General features: G+C 34.5%; 1 protein-coding gene across 1 annotated transcript in view; it reads right to left on the reverse strand.

The window, feature by feature from the left end:
• CAP2 (cyclase associated actin cytoskeleton regulatory protein 2) overlaps positions 1–27807 on the reverse strand; it is a 201747-nt gene that overhangs the window by 45120 nt on the left and 128820 nt on the right. Inside the window, exon 7 of the mRNA XM_074207229.1 lies at positions 5975–6080. Within this exon, the coding sequence (XP_074063330.1) occupies positions 5975–6080 (106 nt within the window). The remainder of the gene's footprint in view (positions 1–5974; positions 6081–27807) is intronic.

Below are 27807 nucleotides of genomic sequence, written 5' to 3' on the forward strand. Positions count from 1 at the left end.
ATAAAACTGTGCTCATAGGAAATGCTTAATAAATGATTTCATTCATTTATTAGACACTATTATATGTGTGGATATGCATTCAATGAATGTAAATTAAGACAGCTAACTGAACACAGAGCAAAAAAGAGTGAAAAGAAAAAAACAGAAATATTGAATAAGTTTGATACCATAAAAGTAAAGAAATATTTATTTCCCTTCTTAATCACTAGTCTTCTCCTGATCTTTCTCAGACAAAAGCTACAAAGAGTGAAGTGAAATAAGGATATGGGTACAGATGATTTGAATAATTCATGGAAAAAGCACAAACTTCTCAAATAACCAGAGGGGGTAAAGACTTGACCTTTTTCTTTTTGCTCTAGTCATTTGGTATGATAGCACTGCCCATAGATATTATTTGGTACACATTTGATTAGCTAGCCAGGCAATAATAAGCTCTGGTGTCCTTATTACCTATCTGCCAAGAGACCATCTTAAATTACTCACCAAAAATTCCTTCAGAACATCTCTTTGAAGAATGTTGTATAGATCTAACATGAAGTAATACTTGCCTAGTGACCAAGTTTAACTACAAACTATCAGTAGCCTTCGGTATTAAGTGGGCTCAAGAGAACTCATTAGAGTATATCTAATCAGTATTGCTTTTAGGCTGCTGAAATGAGAAAGACTGCCGCCACAGTAAGTCTAAGCATCTACACTTAATTCTTGGTGGGGTTCTCCACAGCTGTTCTTTCTGATATGCTCAGATTGAGGCACACTTGTGGGTAAATGCATACACACTCTCTTCCTTCCCCCTTACTCCTGCCACATTGTTCTAAGAGAAATCACTCAAAGAAATCTTACATTTCAGCAATGACAACTGAAAGAAACAACAGTTGTCTGGTACAGCTGGAGCCTGAATGAAAAGGTCAAGAAGTGGTAACAAGCAATTGTGACTCCAACTGTGAGTATAGAACAGAGGACAGTTATTTTTCAGTAGAAACATCCCTTTGGGAATCTGAATTCTCAGAGTATGCTGCCAATTACTTAAAAAAAAGACATTATCACCTACAAGTCTACTTCCTCTTACCTGTGAATACAATTTAAGGAAAAAAGATGAAAAACAAATTATAGTGTAAAGCACTGGGGAACTTTAAGTAGAGATTTTCTGTCTTTGTGATGCAATAAGAACCTGACTGTAAGTTTCTTTTATATCAAAATGGAATTTAAAAAATTTCCCAATGGTCATTTGCTCAACTAACTTCTCCTAATGTTGTTTCTTATTTCCTATGAACACACAACTATGAAAGCTGTTAAAAGCCTCCTTTGCCCTGCCTTTGTAAGGGCTCTGTGAATCATGTTATAACTTTAAGTAATTAATTTTTTTGTAGTGTCCTAAACAATATAAATAAAGAGAAACCTATTTGATTATTTATGAGAGCAGACTATGTTGTTATTTATTCTGTCACTTCCTGGACATGGTTTCACATTTTTCAAACCATGCATGAAAATGTATTTTTGGAATCTGGGGTAGAAACAAAAAAAATTACAGAGAGAATTCTTTGGGGAAAAGTGCAAAAATAATACACAGAATATGGAATATAGAGATGGAAAGGCCTGGAGATGATTAAATATAAATATCCATCCAAATCAAGTACAACTCAGTTTCTTAAGACTACATAAGAAAGACTCACAAGCACCCTAATGTCCACAAACAAAATTTGTAGTACTTTATACAGTTTCTGGCAGATCCTGGAGAAGAAAGGTGTGAATATGTCTTTATGACTATGCCATCAAACTTTTTGTACATACAGAGAACAGTCCTATCTCTGTCCTTTCCATAAAAAATATTCTTTCTCAGTGTTAAGGCAAAACTATCATCTTTTTCTTTATGAACTAAATAGACTTAACTCCTTGTAAAGGATCAATAATTTTTGTGGTATATGAGTGTGATGGAATACTGTTGTTCTATAAGAAATCATGAGCAGGTGGATTTCCGAAAAACCTGGAAAGACTTACCTGAACTGATGTTGAGTAAAGTGAGTTCAGGAGTATACTTCAGAAGTGAGTACATCAGGAAAACAATCTATATATTAACACAACATTGTGTGCTGATCAACTGTGACAGACTTAGCACTTCTCAGCAATGCAAATGATCAACGAAAATTCTAAAGGACTTGTGATGGAAAATACCATCCAAATCTAGAGAAAGTTTTATGTAATTCAAAACATACTATTTTCACTTTTTAAAATTTGTTTTATGCTTTTTCCTTCTCAGATTTTTACCCTACTATTCTGGTTTTTCTTTTACAATAGGACTAATATGAAAATATGTTTAACAGTTATTTATATATACATATATAGCTATATATATAGTTTCATATATATATATATATATATGAAACTTATATCAAATTACTTGCTATCAAAGGGAGAGAAAGGAGGGAGGGAGAAAAATGTGGAACTCAAAATCTTACAAAAAATGGATGTTGAAAACTATCATTACATGTAATTAGAAAAACAGGTAAAGGTCAATAATTTGAATGGAAAATTGCTATACCTACACAGATTGTCCAAAGTTTCTTTTCTTTTCTTTTTTTTTTTTTGGTAAGACAATGGTGTTAAATGACTTGCTCAAGGTCACACAGCTAGATAATTATTATTAAGTGTCTGAGGCCAGATTGGAACTCAGGTTCTCCTGACTCCAGGGTCAGTGCTCTATCCACTGCACCACCTACCTGTCCCTAAAAATTTCTTATACTAAGTATTTATGTTACATAGTATCTTTGTGTCCAGCTAACAGAAAATTTGAATGTATATGTTAAAATCAAGGAAAGACTACATATTTTCCTTTAGTGAATCATTTACTTTTCACTTTTCTCTTTGAAATTCCATAGCACAGAGGAAACAGAGCTAAGATGGTGAAGTGGTAAGAAGTAAAACGGTGAGTTGCCTTCATAAAAAGGTAGATCCCAGACCTCTACTAGGGCAGCATGCAACCTATACTGAGGCACTGAGGTGGAGATGATTGCTAACTGCCACTACCCAGTTTTGGTTCACAGATTCACAGCATACTGAAAAGAGGTCCTGTGTAAGGGGATGGTGCTCCCAAACAGGAAGACCCCGGACATTCCTAATGAAAGTTTGAGAGCTGCAAAAACACTCTGAAATTCAAATATAGGCATGAAAAGAGCCATGAAAATGTAAATATGAATAAACAATGACAAAGATTTAAACAGGGATAATCTGCTTTTATTCAAATGTATGAAGATGATATATGTGTCTCACCTGAATCCTATCATCATGAATCTAAATCCCAAAGAAGGATCAATTAGACAAGGTCTGGGAATGGTTTTATCTTGCCTTGATGATCTTAAGATTGGAAAGAGGGGGAAGAGGAATACAGTGGAATAGAAGGGGAAAGGAAGATTAGGGGAAATTATCCTACATAATCAGGATACATATACGTACAAGGCAGAGGTATGAGTAGGGGGAGAACTCACACTTGAACCTCATTTTCATCTGAACTATTCAAAAGAAGGAAACATGAGCAAGCACACACATACAGAGTTGGATATGGAAGTTTACATCACTCAAGGAAATAAGGAAAAGAGAAGTGGAGAGAGAGAGAGAGAGAGAGAAATAAGAGGGAGGATGGATTAAGGGAGGGATTAGACCTAAGTAAATAAATTGATATATAAAAATATTTACAGCTCTGTTTGAGTTGGCAAAGAATGGAAATCTGAGGGGGTGCCTATAAATTAGAGGAATCAATGAACAATTATTGATATATAAATGTAATGAGAAACAATATGTTAAATAAACTATCAGTGCAAAGACCAACCAAGATTCTAGAGAACAAATCATGTGATATGTGACCCACTACCAATAGCAGGTGAAGGACTTAGAGTGCAGAATGAGACCAATCTCTTTTTGGACATGGCCAATATAGAAAGCTGTTTAGATTGACTATATGTATTTATAATGGGTTTAATTCTTACTGTGTTCTCAACTGGGGCAGGAGATAGGATGATGATCAAGTGGATTTTGCTGTCTGTTTATAACCAATGAATATATTTTAAAAAATCCATAGCACTAATATTTAATACTACTCATTTCATCTAAGACTTTCAATACAATTTAATTTATTTTTACTTACTTACAGGTTACTATTAAGTATATGAGAACAGTTCCATTTTATAGATTGAGAACTTCAGGCTAAAAGTTTGCTGATATCACACAAGATAGTAATTAGTTCAAAGAATCTTGATCATAGATTCAAAGACCTAGGTGTTTCTTTTTTATAATGAAAAAATTTATAATGATAAGGCATTATTATTATCTTCCTTAGGTAGACAACTTGTCTACAGGCAATGCTTAAAAAGAGATTACAATGATCGCTTATCATACACTCTGTTACTGAAACACACACACACATACACACACACACACACACACACACACACACACAACCATACAACCCTTCTTATCAAAGTTTTTACTATAAGATTCCCTTCTCATAAATTGTGAGAACATAACATAAGGAAAAGTTATACATGGTGTGAACAATTTTTTCCAACATCCTTTGTTTATTTGGACAGCTAGATGGTATAGTGGTTAGAATCCTGAGTCTGGTATCAGAAACACAAGTTCAGATCTGGCCTCTGACATTTACTAGCTGTATGATTCTGGGCAAGTCACTTGCCCTGTTTGCCTCAGTTTCCTCTTCTGTAAAATGGAAATAATAAATAGTATCTACATTTCAGGGTTGTGAGGATCAAATAAGATAATTATTGTAAAATATTTAGTACAGTGCCTGATATAAGTGTTATATAAATGTTAATGATGATGTACAGTAGGGAAAGTAGAGAACTCTGAATATTAGAATTTTGGAAGAGGACTCAAGGGCAAATGACTCAAAGTAAAAGCCTGAACAAACTTAGAAGACCCAGGTTCCAATGTATGAGCACCATGACATTTCCTACTTCTGCACTAACACCAACTACCAGCAATCTGAATGGTTAGATGTTGGAGAGGCAACCAAGAAAGAAGAGAGCCCTACCTCTGACAAGAAATTTCAAATAAACTTCAACATAAACAGATGATAAACGTTCTAGTTAAAAAAATTTCTGTGTGTAGTTACATCAACATTCCTCAGTAATGAAGTTAAAAAAGAAGAAATATGTTAAAGGAAATTCTATAAAACCAAAGAAATTGACATTCTAACTCCAAATTAAAAACGGCAGTTTGGTACATGTTGGCATTATATCACCCTCCTATTGCTATCTTGATTTCTTTGTTGTTTCTCACCTTCCCAAGTACCAGAACTCATCACTGATGCTCTTCCCATAATGAACTCTCCCAAGTGATTCTCTGGCTCCTTCCTTAATATCAAGCAAGCCTCAGGCAACTGACTATTCTGCCTTCTACAGATTCTATTATTTTTTTTCCCTTCCCCACTTGACACTTCTTGCTCTAGGAACAGTGACTTCACCCTTCCTGGGTTATCTCTCCCCTTTATTTGGTGTCTTCTATCATAAGGTAAGCTTCTTGAAGGGAGGGACTATCTTTTTTTTGTTTTGTTTTGTTTTTAGATTTTTCAAGGCAATGGGGTTAAGTGGCTTGCCCAAGGCCACACAGCTAGGTAATTATTAAGTGTCTGAGACCGGATTTGAACCCAGGTACTCCTGACTCCTAGGCCAGTGCTCTATTCACTGCACCACCTAGCTGCCCCAGGAGTGTCTTTTTAAAATATTTATACCTCCAGGACTTTAAAGCAATGTGTGGCACATTGTATGCATTTAATGCTTTTTTTATTCATTTATTCAGTCATCAAGGGGAAATTCTTAGATGATTAAAAGGAAATATATGAGAGGGAGTTATGAGCTATTTTCTGGAGAAAATTCTGACCTAAGAAGTGCCTAAAATCTGGGCTAACTTTCAAGGACTAATGACTGAGGAGTCATGGTTTCTACAACGAAGGTAATGGAATACTTACAGTTTTGCTCCATGAAAGGCCTGTGGTATGGTGTTCCTTGATGTAAGCTTGAAGCTCAGTCCAGATGTTCAGGTAGGACTTCACCCAATCCACATGGCGTAAGTCACTTAATCAGTGAGAGAAAGACATAATAATGTAAGAGAGTGGTATTTATTATTTTTTTAATGTTTTAAACCTATGAATCCAAAAGACCTGAATCAATTGCTATTTCTATTTCTTTCCTCCCCATTTATCTACAAAAGGGAAAAAAAAATCACCTGCATGTTCTAGACTTGATGTCCTTCTATACCAATCTAGCTGATTTGTTAACTATGTAGTTATCACTTTGTGTCTTGCTTGAGAGGCACCTCCTGAATGATTTTACCTGGCTGTTTATTTCTAAATAGTGTACAATAATGCACAATATTTTATAGTCATTAAAATGTAAACAAATTAAATCTATATCTTCAGATTTTTTACTGTTAAGAAAATATTTCATTCAAATAAATTCAGCCAGATAAAAAAGTAAAAGAAATCTCAAAATTAATTGGGATAAATGAAGTAATTTGGAAACTTCCTCCATTTCTTCAAATATGGGCAAGCTTTTATGAATTCATGGATCTGATATAAGCCTTAGTTTTACCTTAGGATTCAACTTTGTATTTTTTAAAACCTTTTTTGACAAATATATATGAATGTGTATATGTGTATGCACATATAAGTACCATACTTCCTCTAAAAACTGCCCCAATGGTAGTTTTTCATGAGATCTCTTTATTAGAATAAATGAATGATTAAAATTCTATGGGGTGATTTTTGAAAAAAAAAAAGTACATAGAACTGTTATATAAAAATGCATTTACTGTGAAAGTTGGGTGACCAGATAATTGAAAGGCAGGGGTGGTGTGGGGTGAAGCTGCCCTGGAACCCAGGCAGAATAGCTGCATACAAGAACTAGAGGAAAAAATAGAATTGTGGGGACCTCTTTGTGACTTCCATGTGACTTCTGTCTTCTATCTAAGGCAAGCCAGAGGACAAAAATGACATGATTATAGGACAAATTCTGGTTTTGTATAAGGCAAATTTGGGAGAAAAAAATTAAGCATGTATTGAACAAAAACTATATACGTATGATGTGTAGTATATATATATATATATATATATGTATGTATATATATATATATATATATATAAATATATATGTAATTCCATGCACTAAACCTATTTCGCAATGATGACAATAAAAACTGATAGTGAGAGGTAGCACTTTTAAAGTTTGCAAAGTAGTTTATATACATAATCCCATTTAGTTCTCAATGCAATTCTCTGGGGGGTAGATACAAGTATTATTATTCTCATTTTTTCAACTGAAGGAGATCCCAAAACTCCCTGAAGTTAATTTGCCAATGGTGATAGAGTTATTGTGTCAGTAAAAGGATTAACTTTGGTCTTCCTGACTTCAAGTCCATGAAAATCTGAGTGGGCAAACCATTTTTTTTCCATCAAGATAAATTTGTCTTACTTGAACTTGATGGATCAGTTCAGTAATTCTTAGGTTCTAGTTTAAAGTCCCAGAAAGGGAGAATTGTAGTTATAAAGTTAGATGTATGTCTTTACCTATAATTTTAAATGATTTAAATTTTTTTGTTTTTCTGAACTTGACAAACACCTATAAACATGACCATTCCCATATAAAAAGTATACATGAGGATTGTACATGAAATGAAGAATATCATTATTATTAAAATACATAATAAATTCAATATGTTAATTTCAAAACTATTCACCTGGTCTGTTTCCCCCTAAAATTTTTTATGTTCTCTTTAGTGCATTATTTTAAACTGCTTCAGTGACCTAAACCTAGTGTCCACAAGCTTGTTTTTTTAATGTTTTCATTGAATTTAAAAATTTTTAAATCTATATTTTGGTAACTATTTCAATATAATTTATTTTCTTTGCAATTATGTATTCTATGCAATTTGTTTTAGGCATTTAAAAACATCATTCTGAGAAGGGGTCCACTGACTTATTTATAGCCAAAGGGGCCTGTAACAAACAAATGTGTTAAGAAGTCTTAGGCTTGAGGTATTATTGAAGGATAAATAGAATCAGCCACAATTACCAGGGGAAAAATCTGCATTAGTATAATATATGGATAAAAGATAGATAATGGTGATACCCAAACAACCAAATTATTCTGGTCCCTCACTGAGGAGAAATATTGTCAGTCAACAGATTTGTTTGATAAGCAGAAGTAGTGAGTCCACTGTGAACAGCCATTTAATGGTGTTTAAAAACTGCTTTATAAAGGACACTCAGATGTCATCAATCTGTCTTTCAGTTTGGATGTTTTCTTTAAGGTAAGAATTGCTTGTGACTTACAGTATCCCAGAAGATGTAGTTGTGAAAATTTTCTATATGCTCTATATGAAACTACAAGTGGTAGAAGAATAAAGCAAGCTTGGGTTCATCTGCAATTCAAAAAAAGAACTGATATTGTTTGAATACAGACTGAAGCATACTCCTCTTTTCTCTCATTTTTTTCTTTTATTTGAATTTTCTTGAAAAAAATGACTAGCATGGAAATGTTTTACATGAATGTACATATAAAACTATATTTGGTTGCTTACTGCTTCAGGGAGGCAGGAGGAAAGAATTGGAGGGCAGGTTAGAATTTGGAACAACTAAATTATTTTGACATATAATTGGGGGGAAATAAAACAAATATAATTTTTTTTAAAAAGGTGATCACCCAGGGTGGTGGAATATGGGACATTCTGCTTTCCTGGGGTGGTCTTCCCCTGGCAATGATGGGAGAGTTTATGGCCAGTTTTCTGGTTTTACTGGAAGTGAGGTGAATGGGTTCCTCTGGCAGCTATTCCTTAAGGCTTATAATAGATTTGCCCTTGATGTTGCCAGAAATACACTTTTCAGCCAAATTCTGACATTTATGGACCAGCCCCAATTTCTTTTTATGGTGTTAGAACACTAACTCTGACAGAAGAGGAAATCTCAACTTCTCAGCACTGTAGCTGAAATGCCAACTGGTAAGAGGTACTGCTGTTTCCCTCCTCCCTGAACTCCCCCCCCTCCCAAATTCAAAGGAAGGAACTGATGTTCAGGAAGTGAGGCAGGTAGAGAGGACACACTAATGGGAAAATAAAACATTTCTAAGTTGGTATGTAGGAAAATAAGAAGGGCTGAGTGATGTCAAGTGTTCTCTTTATGTTTATGTAGGATAAGCTTAGTGGTTCTCTGAACCAATGCTAAATATGGCTTAAGTAACTTCACTTACACTGTGTATGTGTGTGTTTATGTGTGTGCATGTGTGCTTGTGCATGCATACATCTGTATACCAACCGATATTTTTTCACCTCCAGCAATCACTGATGTGAAGATGATCTTTCAGTAACTTTTGCTTTTATGTTTTAAAAAAGAAAATAACTTGTAATCCCATTGCCAACATGAAATTTAAGTTATAATATCCTATAACATCTAACACGAGACATAATTTGGACCCAGTCTGTCTGGATAAATTAATACACCCCCAAACTCTCTGGATAAATAGTTATATTACCAGGAGAGAAGGGGAAGAATGACAAATCCTAGGGAACAGTTGGTCCCACAAAAAGACATTTCTACTGAGAACAATGAGAATGCCAGTTGCTTTTTTGTTGTATTATCCAAATATAACTCCCAGGATTCAATATGAATTTGACATTATCAAAATGTATCTATTCTCTGTGATAGTAATGATGATATCACTGTTGACAATGAATTTCATCCAAAATTTTAAATAAGTAAAAGATAAAGATGAAGAATAGTTAAAATATACTGTAAATTTTACTATATAGTCATATATTATTTATAATTCCCATGTTTTATATGCCATTTAAAATAGTAATTCATTTAATTATACAATGTGATTGTTTCCTCTTATTTCCACTTTTAGAGCTATGCTGTTAAGATGAAGTGGGATCTTAATAATTCAGTCCCTCAAATTCACTTTCATCTGAAATATGTAGAAATGTGACAACAATGATAATGGCATCCCATTACTTCTCCCCAAGAGATGCTTCATTGCTCCATTTGGGATTTTCCTTACAAAGATGCCTTTTCCTTCTCTACCTCATTTAAAGATGAGGAACTGAGGCAAATAGAATTGAGACCTGTCCAAGGTAACAAAACTAGTAAAAGTCTGAGGGTGGATTTGAACTCAGGTCTTTCTGATTCCAGGTCCAGCCTTGTACCAACAATGCCATTTGGCTGCTATTGATTGTTGCAGATAATGATATAAAATTTAACTAGATTTTGTCCAAACATTTAACAAACCTTTCTTTTGGATAAGACAAAAAAGAGATTTGAGCTAGAAGACATTATGATTAGTTTGATTCTGAATTTCTTGGTGTCATCTTGGAAAGAGGTAAGGATGTCCCAGATTTCTGACTCTGACCCTATTGCATATTTTTGCCAATGATTTGGATGAAGGCAAAAACAAAAGATTTTCAGATAACACCAATATGGGAGGGATTCCTAATATGATAGATAATATGCAGTATTCAAAAATATCTTTATGAATTAGAATAATTGGTTGAATTGAATTAAATGGCATTTAATGTACATACATGTAATGACTATGTAAATGAATAAATACCAGATACTTGTTCAATACATATTAAAATCAGTGGCATTAGATACATAAACAGAGGAAGACATTGTTAGACAAATTTGAATATTTTTTTGATGGCCATTGAGATCAATATAAGTTAATAGTGTGACATGCTTCTGAGAACACTTCTAAATCTGATATCCTGTGATTCCTTGTCTTAATTATCTCTAATCAGGGTCTCACTCTCATCTACCTTTTTCTTTACATTGCTTCATTTTCTGATTTGTCCTTTTCTGAATTTTACAAATTACTCACATACACAAAGTGATGACACTAAAGGAAATACAAAATTGTGTGATATACTAGAAAGAATAAAAACTGGCAGATTTACATCATGGATCTGAGACCAGCTATAAGTCACTCAAAATGCTCTGGGTCTGGGTTTCCTCATCTGTAAAATGAGGATTATAACAATAATACTTGTGTTATTGACCCTTTACTAACTATTGTAATATTAGTCCTTTGTAAACCTTAAAACATCTGTAGAAACTAGCCCTATTTTTATATTATAGGGAAATGCCCACCATGTACACAAAATTGGTAAAGTTGTTCATAACAAGAATAATACTGGATATTTAAAAAATTTGGATATCTGTTTAATTTTTTATTTTGTTTTGTCTCATGATATACATCAATTGAATTTCAAAGATTTCTGAAAGAAATAATGAACTCTGCTAAACAACAGCAGCATGACTACTTCTAAATAATTAACTCCAAAGTAAGGACAATAAAATAAGGCAACATACCTGTGCTTGTAGTCCTTTAAGACCCTGTTAGTATAAAATGTAGCAGCATCATTCATCTCCTTGACATAAGGACCTGGTTTAGGGGACTAAGAACAGCACCATCACCCCAGCATAGAAGAAAAAAATAACAAAGGAAGAAAACAGTTTAGAGGAAAAAAGATAAGCAATGAAGATAGTGATACTTTAAAGATATTAAGCAAAAAATGAGTACATTGAAGCTAGTGAGAGTGATTTCATAGATTGCACAGACCATGTTAAGCAGAATAAGCATTTGGCATAGGTTGAAAAGAAAGAGGAAAATGTCTCTGCTAATGCATCAGGCTAAAGATGAAGAAACAGGAAGATGGAGATTATATCTTTTAACATGGATAAATATTAGTTGTGACTTCAATTACCAAAAGGATGCCAAGTTGAGGAGTTTACAAATTATGGTCTAGACTTACCACTGCTATCCACCCTAGTGCAGGGATGCTTTCACTCACAGCTGAAAGATGATTAAACATTTGACTCCCCCGATTTCTCTCTCTGAAAGTTTGTATTTCCTGAATCTTTTCCGATATTGGTTTGAGAAGTGTAGCCACATCATCCTGCAAATAGCCAAAATATTAAATATTATTATTGAAGACAGAATGGAAGCAAAGATGCTCCAATCAGAAGCTGCCAGGATTTTCCATTTATCTGGTGGTCTAAAGTAAACATATGTGAAGTTTTCAGAACATAATGAGTTGGGGCTTTTCCCCCATTATAACTTCCAAACAATCATCTCCAAAACTTTCAAAAATTCACACCTTTTTTCCTGGTTAATAGTATTATTTTCTAAGATATCATAAAATACAACAGTATTAAAACCCTTCTAAGTAGTTATATATAAAATGAAATGAAACACCAAGAAAAAGAGTTCTTATATTTATCTGATACTAAATATGATTTCATCTGAGGATCTGTGAAGTAAGTTCCTCAAGAATTTTTATTTTACTTTAAAGATAAAGAAACCAAACTTTGGCCATAAGAAATGACTTACCCCTGGATCACACAGGTCTGTTAAAGGCAGAAGTGACTAGAACACAGCTTTTTTTTTTTTTAAAATATCACATCCAATATGCTTTCAATCATACCCTTCCATAATGACTTTAACTATACTGAAAACATCAATGAGTAACTCAAAACTAAAGCTGTTTTTTCTTCTAATAGGTGTGACCTGGATTGTCTTTCAAAACAACACAAATTCACTTCATACTTGCCAATTTTTGAAGTCCCATGGATGCCCAATGACTTGACATGCCAATTAGGTGGACACATATTACTGATTAACCATTATAGAAATACTGTTTTATTTTACAATTTCTCTCTTACAGTCTCTCCTTTGTCTCTTTCTAAATTTTAAGGAGTAAATACAATAGACCCCTGCTACCCAATCATTTTCCCTTTGTAATATGCTATTTATTAACCTTTGAACATGAGCAATTGAAAAGGAAGTCTTTTGCTTACAATCTGCTTGCTTTCTCATCAAGGCCTGAAAGATTTAAAATTTAAAAATTATCACCATCATTAGAACCCTCCTGGTATAGAGATAGAAAAGAAGGAAAGGGGAAGGCTGTTATCTTCAGCTGCTTTGCTATAATTGAGTCATTTCAGTTATGTTTTCTTTGCAAAAATACTGGTGTAGATTGCCACTTCCTTCTCCAGCTCATTTTACAGATGAAGAAACTGAGGCAAGCAGGGTTTATTGAGGTCAGAGGTCAGAATTGAATACAGGTCGTCCTGACTTCATGTCTGGTGTTCTATCCCTTATGCCACCTACCTACCTCTGCACTACTTAGCTGCTCTCCATCTTCAGTTGCAGAAGCTGCCAAAGTTCATAGTTATTTGAGAAACATCACTTCAGATTCCTCTTCCTTACAAAGCACCTTAAAATCCCACAAAAATGGAAGCTATCAAATTTATTAACTCACTATACTGGTCTCACCCATATGTCAGTCAACTGGAATTTATTAAGCACTAACCATATAGGTACTATGCTAAGAGATAAGACAAAAAGACAGTTCCTTTCTTCAAGGAGCTCACAGTCCAACATGGTAGAACAATAGGGAGTCACAAAGATTCAGACAACAATCTACTCTTAAGTACAAATAAGACATATACAGGATAAACTGGAGATAATTGGCGGAATGAAGGTCTGAGCATTAAGGTGGGGATAGGAAAAGGAGGAGGTCAGGAAAGGTTTCTTGAGAAGGTGGGACCTTTTCCTGAGCCTCAAAGGAAACTGATAATTCTGTGATTCAAAGCTCAACCAGTTTCTCTGATCATCTCCTGCATTTCACTTTGAACCTAAAGACCAATGGAGTTTATCTGAGTACGATCTAAGAAATTGCATTGAAGTTGGAGCCTTATGGTCAAACCTGGTAGAAATTGAAAAACCCATCTAGGCCAATTCCTTCATTTACAGATGAGGAAACTGAAGCCCATGGAAGTTAAATGATTTACCTAGGGTCACAAAGGTAGGAAGGATTAGGAGTGGGATTTGATTTATTCCACTTGTAATAAATGTCCTCTGATGTCATAGACAATGCTCTTTCCACTGCACCATGCTTCCATCCAAGTGAAGAAATCATTCCCCAGAATTGAAAAGATTCTTGTTTTTTTTTTTTTATGAGCGGCTGCATGTCATAGGGCAACTATGTGGTACAGTGGTTAAAGTACTGAGCCTGGAGTCAGAAAAACTTGAGTTGAAATCTGGCCCATACACCAACTAGTTGGATAATCTGGGTAAATCAACTTGTTTGCCTCAATTTCTTCATCTGTAAAATGAGCTGGAGAAGGAAATGGCAAATCACTCCAGCATCTTTGCAGGGAAAACCCCAAATGGGGGGTCACAAGATTCAGACATGACTGAAATGACTGATCAACAAGCCACAAAGTTTAAAAAGTCTTCCTGGAATCAATATTTTAAAAGCTAACATTTCCTTCTACTGAAAGCAGACAAAATAACCACAATGCAATGCGTGATCAGGAGACTTTCAAAGTATTTTCCCCAAAGTCTGTGGCAGCCCTCGTTAGAGACCCCAGCTGCAATAATCTGCGAAGCCATAACAGTCTTAATGTGGGGGACCTTTTGAGAAAAGCCAGGAGAGCTGAATTGTTGCTGATTGCTGGCCTACTGCCCTCAGAGAAAAACAACTAGGGCCTATGTATTTATAATATTAAATAGATTTATTAAGTTGATTCTTGTTTATCTTTGACTTCCCAAGAACAAACTATAAAGTTTGAGAAGGAAGAGGATTTTGGAAGATATTTTATATCAGTTATCTGATCAAGGCATCATTAAGATTGGGAAAGTCTGCTCCTGCCTCAGTCTGGCAGTAGTGGACAGAGAATCAGAGCTTGTTTTCTTTCTTTCTTTTTTCTTTTCTTTTCCTGCATTAAACATGTAAGGCTGGAAGTACTAAGTGCCATAGCTATGAGTCTATTTTAATAAATAGCAAAGCTTTTATTCTGTGCCAACAGTTTTCTCCTACAATTTAAAGTAGGTTTACATTCTCCAGTTCTTGAACTTTTGTAGTGGGGATTCAAAACAGATAGAGAATGTTGTTAGCTTTATGGTCTGTTTCCAAGAAGGCTTCATAAATGGCTAATGGGGGAGGATGCTGATAAAGAGACACCTTTTTCCTATTTAAGTGTTGAGCACATAGTAGGCTCATTGACTATTTGTTGAATTGAATTGAAATAGAATTTTTCCCTAAGAAGAGAGGAGGGGCAGTTCCATAATAGGATGTCTTTATTTAGAGTTTTAGTGGCATCTTTTCCTTATTTGGATAACAACTCAAAAACTCATTGGTTTTGCATATCTGGAATGGCCCCATTCTGCAATCCTTCTTTGACTTTTCTTCAGGCTTCCTTTACTCACTTTTCTAAGGCAAAATCATATTTTACAAAGTTAAAACTGATTCCAAGGATAGGAGGGATGAAACTCTCTAGGCTTCTACCATCCATAGATTCCAAAGAACTATATAAATACATATCAACCAAGTATTGTCTACAGTATGCCAGACATGCATTAGATTCTGGGAATACAAAGTCAAAAATGTAACCACTGTTGCCCTTAGAGAGTAAATATTCTATTGAGAGGAAGGCATCCTGAACATATATAAATATATTGTTGTGCCATTTTGGTCATTTCATTTCATGATTCTATTTGGTGTTTTCTTGGAAAAGATACAAGAGTGGTTTGTCTTTTCCAGTTCAATTTACAGATGAGGAAACTGAAGCAAACAGGGTTAAGTAACTTGCCCAGGATCACCTAGTAAGTATCTAAGGTCAGATTTGTACTCAGGAAGATGAGTCCTATAGACTCCAGGCCCATTACTCATCATCCCACTTAGATACCCTTATAAGAATAGGCACAATATGAATAATATCAATTAGGGCAATTTTGCAGGGAAGGATATGAGCAGCTAGGAAAAAATCAAGAAAGACTTCATGTAGGAAGTGGCTTATAAGCTGATTTTTGAAGGGAAAAAACCCACCAGATTCTCACAGGATGAGGAAAGGAGGGAGAGCAATCCATATACTGAGTGGAGGTAGGACACAGACCCCAAGAAGAAAGATGAAATGCCACCTATAAGGAATAGCATGAAGGCAAGTCTGACTGAGCCACAGAGAAAAGGAAGGAGAATAATATGTACAAGGTGGGAAAAATAAGTTAGAAACAGATTGTGAAGGGTTTTAAAAGCCAAACAGAGAATTATTATTTTATCCTCAAAGTAATTGGGAGCCACTACAATTTATTAAAGAGGGGAATCACATGGTCGGACCAGCATCTTTCAGAAAATTATTTTAGTAGCTGTGTGGAGGATGGATTAAACTGGGGAGAGATGGGACAAAGAGATCAATTAGAAAGTTGTTGCAATAGTCCAGGCAAAAAGAGACAAGGATCCAAACTAGTGTAATGATTGTGTGAATAGAGAGGAGATATTTTTGAGAGCTACTATGGAGGTAGAAATGTCATGATTAGGCAACTGAATCTGTAAAATGAGGGAGAGATAGGTATAGAGGCTGATACGAAGGTTGTAAACATGAGTGACTGGAAAGATAGTGCCTTCAACAGAAATGGGGAACCTTGTGAGAGGAATGAGTTTTAAAGGTAGAATATTGATTTCTACTTTGGACTTCAGCCATTTAAAATGCTTAATGGGTCAGAAATGCCACTTCATTCTCTATCCAGCAGCAACTTCCAAAAAAATATTTCTAAGAGATATATTAGCCCCATGCTCCATCATTCTTTTTCAAAGAGTATTCCAAGACTTTCAGGTCTTTGTGACCTTAACTTCTTCTTTGAGCTGAAAGATTGTTATGTATTATCATTCATTCTCATCTCAACTTAGGTCCATAAATAAATGGATTGTTTTAAAGCAAAAGATGAACCTCATCAAGCTACAGCAAAGAAGTTACCTTGGGGAATGAAAGTAGAAACCATGTTCTTTGTGAGAAACAGTTAAAAAATCTAATCTTCAAATTGTGGTGGATAAATGTGATGTAATACTATTATGATGAAATAAAGAGATAATTCCAGAAAAGTTAAAGACTTATATGAACTGATACAGAGTGAAGGAAGAAGATCCAGAAGAAAAATTTATATTATCATATTGATATGATAAAAATGAATATTTTGAAGACTTATAAATTGATGAAGAACTAAATAAAGGACGAGGGGATTAGTAATTCAGTAACAACTACACTGTATAGAAAATTGTGAATGTTGTGGGAATTGATAGCAATGATCACACATGATTTCAGAGTACCAATGATGAAGTAAACAATTCGCTTCCTATCAGAGAGGTGATGAAGGATAGATTTTTTTGAACCTATCAATGAGGAAATTTGTTTTGCTTGATTATACATATTTACCACAAAGAATTTGTTTTTCTTTTCTTACAGAAGAATAGTAATGAAATATCTTTTTTACTAAGAAAGAAAAATATCTCATAGGTATCCACTGCATAAAGATATCTAGGCTAAGGGTGGTTTTTAAATATTATTAATATGTTCTAGTCAAATACCCATTTTATATTTAAAAAATCAAACTTCTGTGACATTCACTATTAATCCAATCTTCAAAACTAGTCCAGTCCATATTTCCTGCTGAATCTGAAGGCTATCACTGCTTCTCCTTGTGTTGGTATTTCTTACAACTAGTGCTTTAATTCCTATTCCTTTTCTCAGATACCTCTCTATTTAAGGCTTCTCCAAGTACTCTGCTCAGTTCAGTACTTGCCCTATTGAGACATTTGCCAATGATCTCTTTTTTCCCTCCCTTTCCTCCCATGCCATGACAGCATACCCCTTATTGTTCCTGTGGAACTAAGTGTCCCCTTTAATATTTTGTCTAGAGTGATGCTTTTTTTGACCAATTGCTTTTATGTCAATGATGAATGTTGCTACAGATGAAAAACAGGTGTACTGAGGATAGAAAACAGATTAATCTGTAATGAAATCTAAAAGAAGAATCAAATCTCTGTAATCAATATTAAGATAGCTCTTAAGTAGTAAGATGTATTCTCCAAACTTATGTTTTGATCACATACTATGAAAAATATCCAGTCACTGAATAAAGATATAGATACTACAAATGCATTGCCATTATGACTTCCAATCACAGTTTATTTGGTTTTCAACCAAATGCACCTGCTATGAAAGAAGTATAAAATTAATCTCACACCATATTTTTCTGCCATGAAAAGAATGGGAAGGGGTGGATGAAGTTGGGAGAGAAGATAATGTAAAGGGGGATAAGGTTAAAAAAAGAGACTAAGAAGGAAAATAGTGAATAAAAAATAAGATTGAGAGACTTTCACAAATAGTGATTCTAATTTTGGATGTGAGTGGGATGTTTATAGCAGCTCTCTTTGTGGTGTCAAAGAAAATTGTCGGAGTCCCTATCAATTAGGGAACAGCTGAACAAGTTGTGGGGTATGTTTGTGATACAATATTCCTGGGCTCTAAAAATGATGAACTAAATGATCTTAGAAAAATATGGAAGGATTTGGACAAAATAATGAAAAGCAAAGTGAACAGAACCAAGAAAACACTGTATATAATAATAGTTACATTGTTTTAAGAAAGACTTTGAAAAAATAAAAAAGAAAGACTTTGAGTGACTAAGACATTTTGATTATTATAAATACAAATTAATAAAGGACATATAAAGATGCATCCAGAGAAAGAACAATAAATAGAAGTATAGATAGGAAAATTTTGTATATATATCCGTATCTATTTGTGTCTAATAGCAGTCATCTCTGGAGTGGGGGAGGAGGGAAGACAAAAGGGAAACTTTTTGAATATTTGGAGGGAATAGCAATGAGCAATCATAGTTTTTGGATTTTTCTCCTCTATCTCAGATTCTTAATTTATTTTTTTTAAGGCAATGGGGTTAAGTGACTTGCCCAAGGTCACACATATAGGCAATTATTAAGTGTGTGAGGCTAGATTTGAACTCAGGTACTCCTGACTACAGGACTGGTGTTCTATTTATTGTACCACCTTGCTGCCCCCAATTTTTGGCATAATATAGTTGTTTGCATGTTGTCTCTTGCATTAGACTTGAGATCAGGGATTTATTTTTACCTTTTTAGCCTCATCATTTAGCACCTTCCTAGGTCCATAGTGAGGATGTTAGCTAAATAAATGCTTGCATCAGTTGTCAAGTTTTAAAAGTTGTGGAGATTTTACTCAAAGATCAAAATCGCTTATAGTTGTTAATACATACATATAACAGCCTCTTGAAATGTTGATTCTTTTTCCTGACCACTAGGAAGGTGGAGGAAAGTCAATTCTGGCATGACTCAGAGGAAGTTCTATGTATGAACAAGGGCAACAGTACATTTATGTGCTTGTGTGCCATATGCTTTTCCATCAACATCTGAGTCATGGACATCTGAGAAATAAAAGATATGTGGAATGCCAATCATGTAGTACTCCACCTCTTCTCGTTATGACCATGCTCAGTCTAAGTTTGACTTGTCAGTCATTAATTTTCACTCACTAGCTCTAACCTCTACATATCAAATAAAAAACAGACCTCTCATATTTTTTTCAGATATGGAATGTCACTTTAGTCATTCAAACTCAAGATCATAATTTAAATTCAGTAGAGACATGGTTAAAATCAAAAGCATTACACATGTATATCAGAGAAAGTGCCTTTCATTCACTTTTTACTTCCAACCATTAAGGCATTAAACTCCATTCAGGTTAGACTCTGGTAAGTCCCTGTTCAGTTTCCCAATCACAGCAGAGGAGTGTTGTATAACAGGTCCTGAGGATGATTCTTGGAGTGCTCAAGGTTCTCTTGTTTTCAGTTTCATTGATGCCTCCAGAGTCCCTGGGTTGCACTATGTTACTCTGGATCAGTAGGGCAGCAGTGAAATAGCCTTTCCCTAGTTTTATTTCTAGTCCCACAGTAGCTCCCAGAATCCAGAAAAAGAGCCCTTCCAAGGCCCATCTCAGCCTAGTAGAAACTGAAGTAGATAAAGAGTTTTTGCAGCAATATTGATCATCATTTTTTCTAATTTTCCTTCTTCAACCTCTTTTCATCAATCTGCATCCTCTGCCACATTCTCCCTTAAAGCCCATTCATCCAAATTGACTCCATGCTGAGGCATCACCACTAATATTAGCTCCTTCTTCCTGGGTTGTCTCAAGTGAAACTTGGCATCAGTAAGTGTCCTCTAACCATGTGTATTTGGGCAAATATTTTCTAAAATAGATGCTTGTGTCCATGAACAAATGTATCCTTTAATCATATTCTTACATCCCAAACATTTGTTTCAGGTACATAAGTGTCTATATTTTTGGGAAATAGGTCTACACAATAGAAAGCTTGTTACAGTTAGCAGTAAAATAAGTTTCTGTTTGTGGACAATTGGAAAAAGCAATGTTTTTGAAGCCTCTTCCACAAAACAGTTGCCTTTCAATATTCTCTTTCCAAGGTCAACTTATTAGTCAGAAAACTCTTGTGAAATTTCTGAAACAGCCTAATGAACACCCAGTACCTACTATGCGCAAGGAACTAGTAAAATGTACTCTAATAAATATTTTGGAAAATACTTGTAAAACTGTCCCTCGAAGGCTTCATTTATCATTTCATGCTTTTTTTTTAAAAAAAGGGTTCCTAATTTAAAAGCCACCATTTTCTTTTTTATGTAATTTTTCTTTATTTTTTACCAATTACATGTATGAGTTTTCAACACTCATTTTTTTTAGGTTTTGATTTTCACAGCCTCCTTTCTCTCCTCCCTCCCCTTGACAGTGAGTAATCTCATATAGATTATACAAGTGTAATTATTTATTTTGTTTTGCCTTTTTTTGCAAGACAATGGGGTTAAGTGACTTACCCAAGGTCACATAGCTAGGCAATTATTAAATGTCTGGGGCCAAATTTGAATCCTGAATCCAGGGCCGGTGCTCTATCCACTGTGTGTGCCACCTAGCCATCCCCATTGCGCCACCTAGCTGCCCCTAAGTGTAATTATTTAAATATATTTCCATAGTAGTCATATTCTACCCTTTAATTGAATCCTGAAGGCTTTGATCATCTAGCCACATAAACCAATCATTTTGAATGACCATGTTTTCTAAATAATGGATGGTGAGACCTTCAAGAGCTATAACTTTAAAACTATTTTTGATGAAAATCTTTTGAAAATGTACCATTTAGTTTCTCCTTGCTTTAAAAAATACAGAATATTATCTCACTGTTTCTTGATCTAATTCACCCATCCTACACGCCACTGACAAATTCATCTCCTTGATATACAGGGTTTCATCATGTCACTTTAAAATCTAAAAAACTTCAGTTATTTATGGAGTAAAGTCTAAATTTTTTAGCCTGATACTCAAGTCCCCTACCAATTAAGATACCTTTGGCCTCCCTGGCTTATGTCACATGCTTCTCTGTCATGTATTTTGTACTGGAGCCAAACCAGTATAATTACTGTCCCTTTAATACATTGCTTACATTCCTGATTCCATATCTTTGCTTAGTCCAAAAGCTCATAATGCTCTCCTTGGGTCCACCTATTAAGACCCTATTCATCTTTTCACATCCAGCTTAAATGTCTCTTCTTCCCTGAAGTCAGTTCCAGTCACCCCAAGCTAAAAGAGATGTCTCCTTTTGATTAACTCTTAGAATGAGATATTTATGCCTTCATAATGTACTTATATTTTTTGCTCTTATGGTCATTCATATATGCATCTTTCTGTTGTTTAGTCATTTCAGTTGTGTCCAACTCTTTATTTGGCAAAGATACTGGAGAGGTTTGTCATTTCCTCCTCCAGATTACTTTAGAGATATGGAAACTGAGGCAAACATGGTTAAGTAACTTTCCCAAGGTCATCCACCTAGTAAGTGGCCAGATCTGAACTCAGGAAGATGACTTCAGATCCACTATTCTGTCTACTATGCCACCTAGCTACCCAATGTGTATCTTATCTGCCTATTAAAATATATTCTCAGGCAGCTAAGTGGTGCAGTGGATAGAGCACTGGCCAAGGAGTCAGGAGTACCTGGGTTTAAATCTGGCTTCAGACACTTATTACCTAGCTGTGTGGCCTTGGGCAAACCACTTAATCCCATTGCCTTGCAAAAACCTAAAAAAATAAAAATAAAAAAATAAAATAAAAATATTCTCAGTGGAGGAACCAAGTCTTACTTTCTTTTAAGCACCTAGAAAAATGCTGTTCTGTGTAATTTAAATTGACATTTAGAGCTGGGAGAGACTTGTAAAGATCATCTAACCCTCTCCTTCCATCCCCATTTTCCATTCCAAAGGAGGGGAAAAAACCTGCCCAAAGTCATATACTGAGGAAGTAGCAGAGAAGCATCCCAGGACCTTTGGCTCTAAAGCCTTTTCCTATGTTACTGCATCAAACTGAATCACATTTCTTGGCTGAAAGTATTCCTAGAATCAGCTATGACAGTGTGCTCAAGATGTAGCTGTAGGTATAGATAGAGATTGTGAATGTACATTTTCAATTCAAGCGATATTTACTAAGCCCTTAAGTTTTATGAGTAAACCACTGAGCAAGACAGAAAGTGTGGGGTGAACTAAAAACAAACTCTCTAAGAAAAGTTCCTATTATCTTACTTTGTTACCTATTACCTTTTTCACATATAGGTGGAATTGGACAATAGGGTTGTTGACTTATTGACGTTAAGTACAATATGGATATTTTTTTTTCTTTGAAATTTCATTTTCTTTTTTTCAATGAACAACAAAAAAAATCTATTTTCTCTACTTTCCACCTCTCCCTCTATTGGGGAAAAAAAGAAAAAACAAAACTCTTATAACAAATATCCTTAATCAAGTAAAACAAATTCCTAAATTGGCTGAATCCCATAAATATGTATCTCAATTTTCATCCTTATGTGTAACCAAAGATTGATGCAGCCTTTTGCCAAATCAATTGGGATTGTAAGCTTTTTTGGGTCATAGATGCCTATGGTAGTAGTCTTTTGAAGTCTAGAGATCCCTTCTTAGGATGTTTTTAAATGTATGAAAGAAAATTTCAAAATTAAATTGAACAATTTATTTACATTGAATTTTAACATTTGAATAATTTACATTGAGTAATTATCAAAATATATTCTTAAAAAAGCTAATGGATACCAGTTTAAGAATCCATGCTGCTTTCCATTGATTTAGAATTGATTTGGCCAATAGATGAGTGATCATAGGATCACACAAATAGTCATCAGAAGAAGAGTGGCAAACTATTACCAACCATATGAAAGAATGCTCCAAATCACTAATAATAAGAGAAAAATAAATCAAAACATTTCTAAAGTTTCACCTAATTCTCAGAAAATTGGCAAAATATTAGAATAGTCAATTTTGTAATCATTTAAGAATACATGTATGCTAATGCATTGTTGATGGAGTTCTGAATTAGTATGCATTCTGGGAAATCAAATTCTACAATGAAAATTCCTCAAATATCTGTAACTTGAGATACCACTGTGAGGCATATACCCTAAGGAGATTAGAGAAGGAAAGAAAGGTGCTATATATAACAAAATATTTATTGCAAAATATTTGTGGCATTGAAGAGCTGGACATTAAATAAATACCCATTTAGTAAGGGATAGCTGAAAAATCTGTGGAAAGTAAATGTCACGGAATATTGCTATGCTGTAAAAATGATAAACATAATGAATACAGAGAAGCATGGAAAGATTTTTATCAATTGATGCAAAGTGAAATAAACAATTAGGAAAACAATATACAACAACTACAAAATATAAATGGGGTGATGGAAAATGCCATCTATATTCAGAGAAAGAAGTATGGAGTCTAAATGCAAATCAAAGATATTTTAACTTTTTTTTGATATTTTAACTTTTTAAGATTTATTTTATATTTTTTCCCTCCTAATGGTTTTCCCCCCTTTTTTGACTAATATGGAAATATGCTTAACAAAGTTGTACATATATAACTTATATCAGATTACCTGCTTCAAGGGAAGGGGGGAAAAGGGAAAGGAGGGAGAAAAATGTGGAACTCAAAATCATACAAAAATGAGTGTTGAAAACTATCTTTACATGTAATTAAAAAAATAAAAACATTAAGTGGGTTTTGAACTGTTGTTCCCTTTAATGCAATTATTTAGCAATGTTCCAAAGAATATCTTCCATAATTACATTTTATAGAATACTATAAATTTACTTGCAAAAGAGAGGTTATTCAAAAAATGTTGAATGAATATGTAAAACTGTAGACTACAGGGTAAATTAATGGATTAGATTACAAGATAGAAATATGGTAAATATTTCCAGATAACCATTCAAATTCTTCAAAACAAGCTTTATGAGTAACTATAAATTTATTTAATTAAAAAAACTAATATTTTTGACATTACTTTTGTTTTTCTTTCTTTTTTTTTATTTTTACAAAGCAGTTAGGTTAAGTTACTTGCCTAAAGTCACACAGCTAGGTAACTGTTTAGAGTTTGAAGTTAGATTTGAACTCAGGTCCTCCTAACTCCAGGGTCAATTGATATTACTTTTCTTTTTTTAGAAATATTTTATTTATTTTTAATTTTGTAATTTTCCCCTAATCTTGCTTCCCTCTCCCCACCCCCACAGAAGGCAGTCTGTTAGTCTTTACATTGTTTCCATGGTATACACTGATCTAAGATGAATGTGATGAGAGAGAAATCATATCCTTAAGGAAGAAAAATAAAGTATAAGTGATAGCAAAATTATATAATAAGATAACTGAATTTTTAAATATTTTGGGGGGGTTTTTTGCAAGGCAAATGGGGTTAAGTGACTTGCCCAAGGCCACACAGCTAGGTAATTATTAAGTGTGTGAGACCAGATTTGAACCCAGGTACTCCTGATTCCAGGGCCAGTGCTTTATCCACTATGCCACCTAGATGCCCCTGTTTTTTTTCTTTTTAAATTTTGGTCTTTGGTCTTTGGTCAAACTCCATAATTCTTTCTCTGGATACAGATGGTATTCTCCATAGCAGATACTCCAAAATTGTGACTGATTGTTGCACTGATGGAATGAACAAGTCCATTAAGGTTGATCATCACCCCCATGTTGCTGTTTGACATTACTTTTCAATGAAGGTAGAAGATTATAGTTCCAAACAGAAGAAAAAAATTCTTCATCCATTCTGGCTAAATGCCCCTTCTCATTCTCTTTTGCTAGATCTTCCTCCTCTTGTCATCCACTAGATGTGGGCATCCCCCAAGTCTTCATCCTAAAATATTTTCTTCTCTTTAAAACTCTCTTCTTAGGTGATCTTATCTAGTACCATGATTTTATCATTTCAGTGTTATGACTTGATTATATCTATCTATCCATCCTTAGTCTCTCTCCTGATCTCTAGTTCCCCACTACCAACTCTTGTTTACAGACTTGAATGTTCTTTAAGTCTCCCAAACTTAATCAATATATTTCTTTTCCTCTGAAGCTATCTCGTTCACTTAACTTCTCCATTTCTATTGAGGGCATTATCATCCTTTTTTTTCCCCTATCAACATATTAACAACTCTGGAGTCATCCTTAACTTTTCCTTCTCCACATCCCATATTCCATTCATCATTAATTTTGTTTTTCCAACCTCTGCAACATCTTTCTTGGGGTGCTTATCTTTACTTACACAGTTTTTTCTCTAGTTTAGACCCTTATCACCTCTTATCTCCACTATTGTCACAACTTCTTAATTTTCCTGCCTGCTTCCCTTTACAATTTACACTGCATACTAAAGTGATAGTTGTAAAACAACTATATGACCATGTCACTTGCTATCTTAAATATCTTCAATGATTCTTTTGATCTCTTTTTTTAGGTTTTTGCAAGGCCATGGGGTTAAGTGGCTTGCCCAAGGCCACACAGCTAGGTAATTATTAAGTGTCTGAGGCCAGATTTGAACTCAGGTACTCCTGACTCCAAGGCCAGTGCTCTATTCACTGCACCACCTAGCCGCCCCTAATTAGGGTATTTTTAACAAAATAAATAAAAATACAATGTAATGGATTGTTACTTTGAATTCAGGTCCTCCTGTTTCCAGGGCCAGTGCTCTATCCATGTGCTACCTAGCCGCTCCTTTTGATTTCTTGAGATAAAACATCAACTCCTCAGTTTAATCTTCAAAGTCAGTTACAATCTGCCTCCTCCTAACCTTTCTAATCTTATTTAAGATTACTCTCCTGCATTTACCTGCTGTTCTAGTCAGGCTGCCCTACTAGTTTTTCCTATAGCTGATATTTCATCTCCCAACACCATGCCTTTGCAAAAATGGTTCTCTATATTTGACTTCACATTTATACACAACCCCTTTATATAATGGATAGTTCTGGACCTCTGAGTTCAAATCCTGTCTTAAAATACTTAATAGTTGTTGACCTTATGCAATCCATTAAATCTCTTTTGGTTTCAGTTTCCTCATCTGTAAAATGGAAATCATAATGCTACTACTTCATAAGCTTGTGGTGAGAATCAAATAACATAAGTAAAGCACTTTGAAAATATTAAAATACTACACAATGCTAGTTATTTTTTATTTTACAAGGTAATTTTCACTCTCCAACCCTCTGCAAGTGGCTTTATCCCTACTGTACAGATTAGTAAATCAAGTCTCTGAGATGTTGAGTGATTTGGCATGAACTTATGAGCTAGTAAGCACATGAAATGGAATTAAAATCTCATTCTCCTGAATTCTTTTTACAAAAAAAATTCCATTTTTAAAAATTCTGTACAACTGGCAATGAGGACATCATTTAATTTCTCAGTTTGTATAAGTGGAACAGTGCCTAAAGCAATGGGACTAGACTCAGGAAGACTCATTGACCTGAGTTCCAATCTAGCCTCAGACACTTAATAGCTATGTGATCTGGTCAAGTCATTTGATCCTGTTAATAAAGTTTTGTAACTGATCTCAATAAACTCAGTCAAGTGGTGCAGAGTAGTATTTAATGGGTTTTATAGCTTTAAACTGACTGGACCATAATCTTATTGCTGACAAAATTAACTTAGCCATGATATAGTGATGCAATGAAAGAGTATTGAACTTGGAGTTAATAAATGTGGATTGGATCCTTGGCTCAAACAGCTATGTGACTTTAGGCAAGTCAATTAGCCTCTCTGAATCTCAGTTCCTTCTTTTGTAAAATGAGGACAAAACTACTTACACTATCTGTCTTGTAAGAATCAAATATGATAATGTATATGAAAGCTCTTTGTAGGTCACTATATAAATTTGGCATCATAGAGCAAAGGGCAAGATTTGAGGTTAGGTCTGGGATCATTTGTCTCTTATCCTTAGTAAATGTGTGATTATAAGCAAGTGAGCTAGCTCATTTGAGCCTCAGTTTCCCCATTTGAAAAAAAGGAGTTGATACCTTGTAACATCCCTTTCCTGGGCATGTTTTAAGGATCTAATGAAATGTGCTCTGCAAACTTTAAAGTGCCATACAAATATCAGATGATGATGATGGTTAACTAGGGCTAATAAAAGAGGAAGTGACAAAAAAGAAACTAGCTATGAAGCCAATATAGTCTATATTCTAAATTTTATACAATTGCCAATGGAAACATGGTTTAATTTTGACTTTATATACCTAGAACTTCACACAGTTGCCAGCATATAGTAGGCAAGTAAAGGTTTGTTTAAGGTTCAAGTTCTGCCTGTGACATATACTGACTGCATGACTTCGGGCAAGTCAGTTGACTTTTAGGACTCTATGCAACTGTGTAAGATGACATTGCTTGCAGAAAAGGTTCTTGTCTGCATTGGTAAAGGAGGCTCTTCATTTGAAGTTGCCTAAACCAATAAATCTACAAATCCTATCCCTATCCTTTTTCTTATGGTGCTTAAACAATGTTGATCATATAGATGTAATATCTGGCAGATCTGAGTCTTAGAAATGA

The sequence above is a fragment of the Macrotis lagotis genome, chromosome X (assembly GCF_037893015.1).
Source record: "Macrotis lagotis isolate mMagLag1 chromosome X, bilby.v1.9.chrom.fasta, whole genome shotgun sequence".
In the NCBI taxonomy this organism is placed as follows: domain Eukaryota; kingdom Metazoa; phylum Chordata; class Mammalia; order Peramelemorphia; family Peramelidae; genus Macrotis; species Macrotis lagotis.